The sequence below is a fragment of the Astatotilapia calliptera genome, chromosome 7 (assembly GCF_900246225.1).
Source record: "Astatotilapia calliptera chromosome 7, fAstCal1.2, whole genome shotgun sequence".
NCBI classification, from domain to species: domain Eukaryota; kingdom Metazoa; phylum Chordata; class Actinopteri; order Cichliformes; family Cichlidae; genus Astatotilapia; species Astatotilapia calliptera.
The window spans coordinates 67362837-67372990 of NC_039308.1; the positions used below are offsets into that span (position 1 = coordinate 67362837).

Below are 10154 nucleotides of genomic sequence, written 5' to 3' on the forward strand. Positions count from 1 at the left end.
TCATGCTGATACATGAATGAAAATGCAAATTATGCTACACACCAGACAAATATTTCCTGTGCTGCCAGAGCATAAAACAGCTTTGTTCCCTGGCATCCCTGCATTTATTCTAATAGCAACTTTACAGACTTAAGCGCCTTTGTTTGGTGCTTTAAGGTTATCTGTATCCCAAAAATCCCTCTTGACCCACGGGTAGTCGGTAGGCCCACTGAGAAGAAGCACTTGAAAGTTACAGGTAGACTTGAGACGCGCTCATTTGTTGCCACTTGCTTGAGATCAGACGCTCGTCGGGAGAGGGAGGGAGGGAGGGAGAGCTACACGGTCAAACTGAGCTTTATCTGTCGCTGTGGGTCACTTAATAAGAGCCATTTGGAGCTAGAGGCGACCCGGAGCGCGCAGGAGCCGCAGGCAGAGGCAGATCATCAGTGTGTCAGCAGCAGTCACAATCACAGAGATCAACAGCACAGAGCACATTGCTCCACACAGGGAAGGAAAAAAACACAGAGAGAGAGAGAGCGAGAGAGAGAGACGCGGAAGAGAAGTGAGTGAAAGAGAGACTGAGTGAGGGACGGACTGCAGCACACTCTTTAACTTGTACTCTGCGCTGCGGGATAATTACCAAAAAAAGAAAAAGAGGCGAATCTGAAGTGGCCGCAAAGTGTTGGTGAAGATGCCGCGGGTAGTCCCGGACCAGAGGAGCAAGTTTGAGAATGAGGAGTTTTTCCGCAAGTTGAGCAGGGAGTGTGAGGTGAGTCTGCTGCGCTTCTACACTCGGCGGAAATAAAGAGAGAAAGGAGGCTCGTTAGAGGAGAGAAGCGTGCTGTAACAAACTTCACACTGTTGGGTAAAACTAATAAAAACTGGTAGCGCACAGAGAGGCTTTGTTATCAGTTGCTTCGACATTGTTACTCTTTGTTATTTTGCTCTTTCCCTTTATGTCGTTATGGATTTATTTGTGGTATTAATCCTGGATGAACAAAAAAAAATTATGTATTTTTTGTTTTTTTGTTAAAGGTACAAACCCCAGAGTAGAAAGAAGGATCTGTTTCTGACATCAAAAATCTAAATTCCTGTCGCTTATCTTCAAATTGCAGCTTACTGAATATCAATCAGTCCCATTCAGTGCAGATGCCAAATCAAATTCAGCTTTATGAACATGTATGTGTTCTTTTCTCTGTAGATTAAATACACTGGCTTCAGAGACCGGCCCCACGAGGAGAGACAAGCTCGTTTCCAGAACGCCTGCAGAGATGGACGCTCAGAAGTGGTGAGCAAAACAAACATTTTTACTCCTTATAGAAAATAACTGGATGGGAGGGCAGTCCTGTGTACCCATAATGTGACACAAACAGTGGGAAAAGTGCACCAGAAACTTTTCATTTCTATAACAAGCACACTGATGTGGATATGATGTACAGTGGCTGGATGCTGTGTCTTATTCGCGCTGTTGTGAATGGCACTAGTATATATGAAATTACAAAGACACGATCGCGGCACTAATACGTGACACTATGAAAGCTTATTGTTAAACTGGCTTTGTGCGTGTGCGGATATTTTGATGCGTCCCTGCACCAGGAAGTAGACCTGTTATCAGACATGCAGACCCACCAGACTTTACTTCACTCGCGGGCTTCTTTCCTCTGTGTTCTGCAGCTGCAGTCGTCGCATGTTATCACGCAGGCTTCACGGTTCCAACGAACGCTGTGCAGGAGGCGCGATTTGGGGCCTGAAAGCTGCCACTTAAGCTAAACCTCACCTTGCTTGTCTAATGTTGTTGTACACAGGATCCAGACGACAGTAACGATACAAAAGAGTATTCACTCATTTTTTTCAATAATCATGTAACTGATTAATACCTGGTAATTAGATTACTATTTTAGTTTAGATACTCAGTTGTGCTGGGCGGTCCCGTGCTCTGCTGTCGCCTGCGTCACACTGATTTATGTAAAAGTTTTTTCTTTATTTTCACTTACGGAGGAGCAGCCTGTGGGGAGCTGCGGCAGCAGGAGGTAACAGTGAGCTGGCTCTGCCATTTACCCGTTCCCCCGCCTCGCTGCGCTCTTCCAGTGCATCCAGTCAAACGTCCAGTTTGAAATGGATGCCTCCTCACACGAGCTCACTGTCACAGGATCACAATGTCAATTATAGTGCAATGCAGGTAAAACTGCAGTATTCTCCGGGGGACAGCAGTGCGCTCTCTTTGTTGTACCCAAACAGTGTGAGCAGCATTTAATGTTGCTGTGTTGTGTGAAGGCTTTAAAACAGCTCTGAGTGGGAGATGAATCTGTGAACTCCAAAGTGCAGCGTAGAAGTTGCTCAGTGTCGAACTTTAACAGTCACACAAAGCAACAGTGTAACAGAAACGTATCTGCATATTTTACTGTCTTCACTTCTGTGGAAACACGACAAAGCTTTCTCCTTACAGTAAGCGCAAACAAACCCACGTGACCCGCTTTTGTTTCCTTTCAAACACACAGGGCGCAGTGTTTGCGATCAGCACTTTACCGCGTCAGAGCAAGTCTGGACACATTAATATTCTAATGAGGCGATTAGCCACGTCTGCTTCAAACTTTCTATATCACGCCTCCAATAAAAGGTGAGGTCAGACGAGAAAGCCTTCGGGCTGCTGGCGCAAACACAGAGCAACTTCTGCCGTCTTAGTCATCCTCGTGGTATTTTTCACAAACACGCTGTCATCATCGGGCAGCGGCGGTGAGCCTGGAGGGTGCAGGCCATCTAGTTTTACCATCTTTTAGTGGGCCGCGTTGCGTCTGTCTGTCTGTCCGCACTGTATTTATAAGCCTCTTCTGCCGTGAGAATTGATGGCCACGGTTTTAATGGTTTGACGGCAGCTGTGACATCATGCCTCTGATTTATCTATCGGCCTGACGCCGCTAAAGACCTCCTGCTATTTTAACGGTGAGCGTGAACAACTATTAGACACAATGTGCTGTCGAGGTTGGCCTTTTATGGACGAGACAAAGTCTTTTTAATACTTCTGGATTTTAAAGTTTGACCTCCAACGGATTGGGATGTGTGTGTAGCGACGTCACAACACGTTAACGTGTAGCTTTTAATAAAAGCTGACGTGTGTCAGCTCTGGCGCAGTCAGTCGATTATTAACTTTTAAAAACGATTGGGAAAAAATGACATCAGACCTTTTTCCAAGCAAAGACTTTTAAATCTCTGGGACTTTAAATAAATAGATTTCCAGAACAAACACGTAACTCACGGGCTAACTGTAGAATTCATTAGTGTGAATGCTTGAAAAGCATTCACAGTATTGTTCTTCTAATCTTTATTAGTGTGAATGCTTGAAAAGCATTCACACTAATGAATTCTACAGTTAGCCCGTGAGTTACGTGTTTGTTCTGGAAATCTATTTATTTAAAGACAATAATTCAAAGTAAATGATCTTCAGCTCAGCTCATTAGAGATGAGTCCTTTTCTAAACTACTATCGATTTTCCTGCTGCGCTGCTCTCTCTGTCTCTCTGGATGTTCATCTCCTTTGACTTCATTTTCTTTGCTCCTCATACTTCTCTTCATCTCACTTCATGTCCTCCTCCACCTTTGCCTCAGTTTCTTGTCTCCTCTCCTCCACTTCTGTCTTCTTTTCTGCTCCTTTGTCTCCGTTTCCCTCCATCTCTCTTTTTGCCTCCCCTTCCCTCTTTTTTCTCTCCTGCAGTAGTAGGCAGCAAATTAGTATCAGATGGTTGTAATCCAATACTTCAAATACAGCAGAAATGATGACTCGGGTGTTCTCTGCTCCCCTCCGCGTCGTTCTGTCCTTCTTCTCTTTCATTCAGTTTTTGCTCCCTCTCTGATGAGGGACAGATTTGAAAGGGTGCATAATTCATATGCTTCCAGTTTCAGTCGCATCACTAATGCCCTTAGTATTGATCTGTCTCAGCAAACGCAACACATCACACGGACACACAAAGACAGTGGGCGCACACGCACAGATTCGCATTATAAAAACGACATTTTCTAACCTAATTTTCTGCCTCTCTGTTATTCGTTGCTTTCTGACTGCAACGGAGAAATGCATTTTATTGATTTTCATTTCATTTGTGCTTCTGTGCGTTTGTGTGGAGGTACGTGCGCATATTCCGAGCGGAGCACATCCCATTAGAGCGAGAAGCTGTTTTACAGAAATCCGAACAGAAGAAACACTAGAGCCTGGTGTGATTATATGTTTGTGAGGAGAGCAGGCCGCTGTTTCAGTTGGAGCTTTTGTTCTGAGAGGAGAGCGGTTAGACCACGAAGAAACTCAGAAAGGCAAAAGGGAAAGAGGAGGAGGGGGCTTTGATGCATCGAACTTTAACATTTGTCACTTATTTTCAGCATTTCAGGTTTCCTGCTGAATGTGCTGGGATTCTTCTCATTTCTGGACGTTTTAAGAAAAAGGCCATTAACATTGATTAATTACAATAATGCCACTGAACTTCTAAATGCCAGCTTCTGGTTTGTTATCCAGTTTCAAGGCCCAAGCTGAGATATAACAGTAAGGTCGAGTAGATAAAAATGCTCATCCAGAGCCACAGCTGTGCAATATCCCCTTATTATCACTTATCACTCTGAGGTCAATATTAGCCCTCTTTACACACCCTTTTAGGATTATTTTTTAATGTGCAGCCTGATAAAGTTCAATAAAAGTCACAAAACAAATAAAGAGCAAGCGACACTGTTAAATGTAACTCAGTTAGTTTGTCTTGTAGCATGTAACACATGAAAGTCCATGTTTGAATTATTGAACCAACCCAAGTAGGTTTTTTCCTTTTTGCCTATCTAACCAAACAGTGACAGAAAAGGAAAAGTGGAAGTGTAAATGCAGCCGTCCCAAACGGGCCTTCAGCTCCTCTCTTTGCTTGGACGTCACTGGCTTCCTAATACAGAATTTTGACAGTTGTGCTGTACTGGCATGTACACTGATGCTAAAGCTGTGTTCATGTGTGACAGCAGTAACAGCATCACCATAACTTCACCCGCTGGATAGTGAAGACCTGTGGTACCAAAGTCCTGCATAAAATATATTGTTATTTTTCTCAGAAGCTAAATGAAAATGAGCATTTTGAAGTCAAAACACCAGTTGTCTAAAAAGTTATGTGTTGAGATCTGTTTTCAAAACTTCATGCACATTTCAAATGATCTCGTTTCACCTCTGACCGACTCAATTGTGCATTTTCCATTTCTCCACAGGCCTTCGTAGCGACAGGTACCAACCTCTCTCTCCAGTTCTTCCCAGCCAACCTGCACGGAGATCAGAGGCAGGTTCCTACGAGGGAATACGTCGACTTCGAAAGAGAGTCGGGAAGGGTAGGATGAGTGAAAGATGCACCAGCTCCAGCAAACACATTTCTTTCATTTTGTAGTGTGAAGGGCAGCAGTCAGTGTCAAGCAGCGAGACACACTGTTTGCACCTTTAATCACGCAAACAGCAAAACCTCCACAGGTTTGAAAACAGATGTTTAGTCATGTGTGCTTGATTCATATGACGTTGACATTGTGAAACTTTTAACAAAAAAAATAGAGAAATGGCGTCTGCCCCTTTGCTTTCTGTTCCGCTTTTATTCAAGAAATGAAAATGACACCAAAGACCAAAAAAAGCCTCATGTGAATTTCTGAGTAGACGTGTATCAGGACACATTTGACTTCAACTTTTAGCCAATAACAGCTGACAGAAAACACACTGATTTGGGTGTCAGGGGTCGTACAGGTGCCCACGATGGACTTGAAGGATCAATGAGCGTGTGGACGCATTTTGTCTTTTTTGCAAAGATAAGCTTTTAAACCAGCGTGGGCTGATTGTGACGCTGTGAACAGGATCTTGTTCTCAGAGGTGAAATCGCTGCCGAGCTTCGTCTCTCACGACAGCAAATTGATGAAAACCTTGTTTGAGGCCTGAGCCTCTTCTAACTTCAAAGAAGTTAAACAACTTAGAGAGCTCAGAAGATGTTAGTTTGCTGCTGTTTCCAAAGTAATATCCACTGCTCGGGAAACCGGCGCTGCCCTGTTTATGTGTATGTTAATTGTGTCCCCTGGCGCCAAGCCTGGACTCTTCCTATGGTTGTGTGTGTGCGTGTGTCAGAAGACCCTCCACGGACACTGGCCAGCTGAAATGAATGCCGGCTGGCGGCTCATTAAAAATGCATTCTGGGGAATCGATGGACCTCCGTGCCCTGAGGCTGACGGGCTAATCTCACACTGTTAATTATTTAGCTCAAGTGCCCTGACGTTGGGAACTCGTGTGTGTGTGTGTGCATGCACTCGTGTTAATGGGTGATTAGCATTTTGCAGACTTTGTGTTTAGTGTCAGACAAAAGGATGCATGCGTATACGGCCGAGGCACAGTTTGCGTGTAAGACTCTCCTCTTCTCTGTCACCTTAATGGTGCTCACAGATCTATGAAGTTTTAATGAGGCCAGCACTTGTCAATGTAAAGCAGCTCAACAGTTGTTTCGTAGCACCAAAGTCGAGGCCTCGCTTTCTGTGTCTCCCTCGTGAGACGAACAATGCTGACGCTCGTGCTGACGCTCGTGCTGACAGCGTGGCGTTTGACTCCATATTCATGTTTTAAACTGAAACACAAACGAGTCCTTCTGCTCGCTGTCCGGCTCCTTTCATGCTTCTCCAACAAAAGACAGAACGATTTCGGTCTTTTCTTTGATGTAAGATTCATTTCCATTAAAAAATACAGGAGGGCGTGGTTTCCCGAGCGCAAACAATTCCACTCTGCCGTATCAGTGCAGAACCTTTGTTCGTGCACTCGGTGTACAGTTTCTGCAGCGTTACTCCACCAGTATCCCGTCTTTAGTTTCACGCACACAAACACACAAACACACACTCACAGCCTGCCTCGCTATCCCACTGGACCTTCCTGCAGAAGATGACTGTCAGGCCAGGCCAGAGATCTCGTGTACGTTGCAACTTCTTCTCTTAATTACTGTCACGGCTAACCCACACAGAGAAACCCGATGCTTGGGGATCGTTGGGGGTTTTAACTGCTTGCAAAACAATTGGTGCAGGCGAAAACTTTTCAAAATGAAATTACAGCACAGGGTAACTTTAGATATAAATGGGGTTATCGTTCTTGTAGTTCTCCTGATCCTTTCTCTGTTCGTTATTCTTTTGATTTTATGCCAACATCCATACTGCATCTCCTTTTTTCACTCTGCCAGCTGGACTTAGATCCAGATCCTTTGGGTCCCTAAGTTAGATAAATGGTAAAGAAAATGGGTCCACCCAACCCTCCGTCCACTCCCGGTATGTTTTGCACATATCCTCACTCCCACGCTGTGGGCTTCATCCCCCACTCCTTTACTCACTCTCATCCTCACTTCATTGCTCTACCCCTCCATTTCTCCCCTTTTCCCGCCTTCGTTTCCAAACACTGATGGTGCCAAACCAAAAGAGTGGCACAGCCAGGTTAAACTTGGCGACTGAGCATATGGTGTGTGTGTGTAAGAAAGAGGGAGAGAGGCAGGGAGTGTAGAAGTTACAGGCTCTCTGTTTTGCTGCAGGCTAATGGGAGCCAGCTGTGGAGGAGGTTAATTTTAGTGTTAGCTGCTAAGTTGCTAGCAAGCCTCTGAACAGGAACTGTAGCGCCGGCAGCAGCTTCGTCTGAAACAGACTACAGCACGGTTCTTATTTTAGAGTTTTGGAGCATTTAAAATGTCAAAACTTCCCCGGTCACTATGTTTCGGTTTGACTTTGCGTCGCGCTCAGCGTTGGATTGGTCTATCTGGGTCAGCCGTGCCTTGTTCAGAGGCAGGTGTGACCTGAAAATTAAACCCATTTCTAAATAAATGTTGGCTGATTAACGACAAAACAACTACACTATTATTTAAGTTTCAAATACTGAGTGGTGCTTTCTTCTGTAATCAGAGTAGTACATCGTGTTTAAGCACATTACCTTTATCGTTATTCACATAAATATGTGATTTGTTAGATGCTTGTTAAGTCATTTTTTTGTTCATGAAAGTCCTTAAAAATCGCTTTTCCCCTTCGTTGATTCTTTCGTGGGAGTAACCACGTTTCTAAAATGGATATCTGCCTTTCTCGCCACATTCCCATCCTCCTCCTCTACTCCTCTACTCTGCAGCTTTTAACAGGACAGCTCGAGACACCGCCTTTTTCATTGACCCAAAAGAATCGAGGTGAAGAGGCCATAACACCGTTGGGTTGCTGTACTTGTTCGGACCCAAGGTGCTAAAGTAAAGGTGCTCTTTTGGATTGAGATGTGATGATTGTGCAGTCCACTTGTTGTCAGCAGTGTCACCAGTGTTGTGGCTTTCTGCTGCTGTAGTACATCTGTGTGAGGGTTTGATGTATTGTTATTCAGAGATGCTCTTCTTGGTTGTTACAAGAGGTTTAATAGTGTGGATGCCCTCAAAGGCATCCACACTATTGAGTTCCTGTTTCTCTTTATTCTTTATTCCACTATAATCTAGTTGCTTCCGTATGTTTTTTGGCACTTAACTACTCCCTCAGTTTTCAGCCAATTTTCACCGTTCAAACTTTTAAAAATTCTGCTGTTTCTGCTAATGGGTACAATGACTTTTGGTGCTCATAACTTCTATACTTTTTGAGATATTGAATTTTTTTTTTTTGCAATATTTTTTGTCCATTTCTTCCGCATTATAAGTGGGGTCACTGATTTTCCTCACTGGGTTGACTGGTGTTTTAGCTCATTGAGATGAGCAGCTGTTCTCAGACTGGGAGGCCCGGGTTCAAATCCCGCTTATGGCAATATTTCTTTCAGTTAACAGTTTAACTTTTTTAACTCTTTTCAACACAAATTTCAGCTTTTTCACCAATTTATTTTCAGCTGTTTTCAGAAAAAAACTCTTTTGAGCAGAAATTCTGCTGATTCACCTCTTTTCTGCAAAGTTTTCAGCCTTTTCACCTCTTATCAGCACAATTCTCAGCCGCTTCTGCTCATTTCAGCAGAATTGTCAGTCTCTCCATCTCTTCGTTGTGAGAATAAGCTTGGCTCAGTGAGATGAGTAGCTGCCTTGAGACCAGGAGGGCCAGGTTCAAATCCTGCTCATGGCAACATTTTTTTTTTTTCAGCAACAATTTTCTGCTTCTTCACCGCCATACAACTTTTTGCAAGTTTTCAACTTTTTCAGCTTTTTCAGCAGGCAACTTCAGCATTAAGGCATCCACACAGCATTTTCGCAGGAAATGCAAATTTTTCTAGTTGCAGTTGCCTTCTCCTCCTGACCTCAGCATCAGTAAGGTACTTTTGCCAAAGCTGCTGCTCACTGAATACTTTCTCCTTTCTTTACTTTTTATTGTGATACATTCGGATGCTCTTTTGCAGGATGTCCTGAGCATGTCTACGCGCCTAAATGCATTGATCTGCTGCCATGTGAGCGGCTGATTAAATATTAGCATTAAGCAGAAGTTGAACGGGTGTGCCTAATAGAGTGAATTTTTTGCGTGTGAAGACGCAGAAAAACTAACTGAAAACCTGTTCATGAACCAGGCCATTTTCAGTCATACGTGTATGAACTGTAAAGGTCTAGTTGTGTGAATGCTGTGTGATGGTTTTCAGCGCTGAGGCTCCGTCTCTGTTAAGTGTTCTGACTTTGATCCGGTACGACGAGCCTGCACTGACACTTTTTCTTCTGCTGTGAGAAGTAATCAGATCTGCAAAGTCGTCGAGCTTGCAACCCAAAAAACTTTAAAGGATCGTCAGGTGATAACTTACCGTTTGTCATGACAGCACAACTGATGGCAATTAACTCCACTTTTTATATTAATTCACACCACAAATATGTCGCACACCCAGTGGGCCTTACTTTCTCTTTGTTGGTGCCTCTCCGTGCCAAATGATTAGATACTATTATTGTGCCTGCAGATAAAAGTTGTTCCAGATCGATAGGAGTGAATAGAAAATATGGCAAATATGGACACAGCTGTTGATGTATGTTATTGCACCGTTGCAGCTCCACGCCAAGAGTAAACGGACAACTTTTGAGTCATCGACAGCTTTCAGAAGAAGAATGTTCGCAATCATAGTCACTCTGAAAATGTCGCTCTTTTTAGGTTAGATACACAACAGTGGTGCAAATCAGCTGCTGCAGAAAGTGGACATTTCAAATGAAGTCAATGTCAGAATTACACTGTACACTGTGATGGATGCAA

General features: G+C 43.8%; 1 protein-coding gene across 4 annotated transcripts in view; it reads left to right on the forward strand.

The window, feature by feature from the left end:
* The first annotated feature begins 323 nt into the window (after positions 1 to 323).
* The window catches only part of cbfb (core-binding factor subunit beta), a 28910-nt gene continuing 19079 nt past the window's right edge, over positions 324 to 10154 (forward strand). For all 4 annotated transcript variants that reach the window (XM_026176790.1, XM_026176791.1, XM_026176793.1 and 1 more), the window contains exons 1-3: positions 324 to 748; positions 1181 to 1267; positions 5202 to 5318. In XM_026176790.1, the coding sequence (XP_026032575.1) occupies positions 671 to 748; positions 1181 to 1267; positions 5202 to 5318 (282 nt within the window). In that variant the 5' untranslated portion in view covers positions 324 to 670. The remainder of the gene's footprint in view (positions 749 to 1180; positions 1268 to 5201; positions 5319 to 10154) is intronic.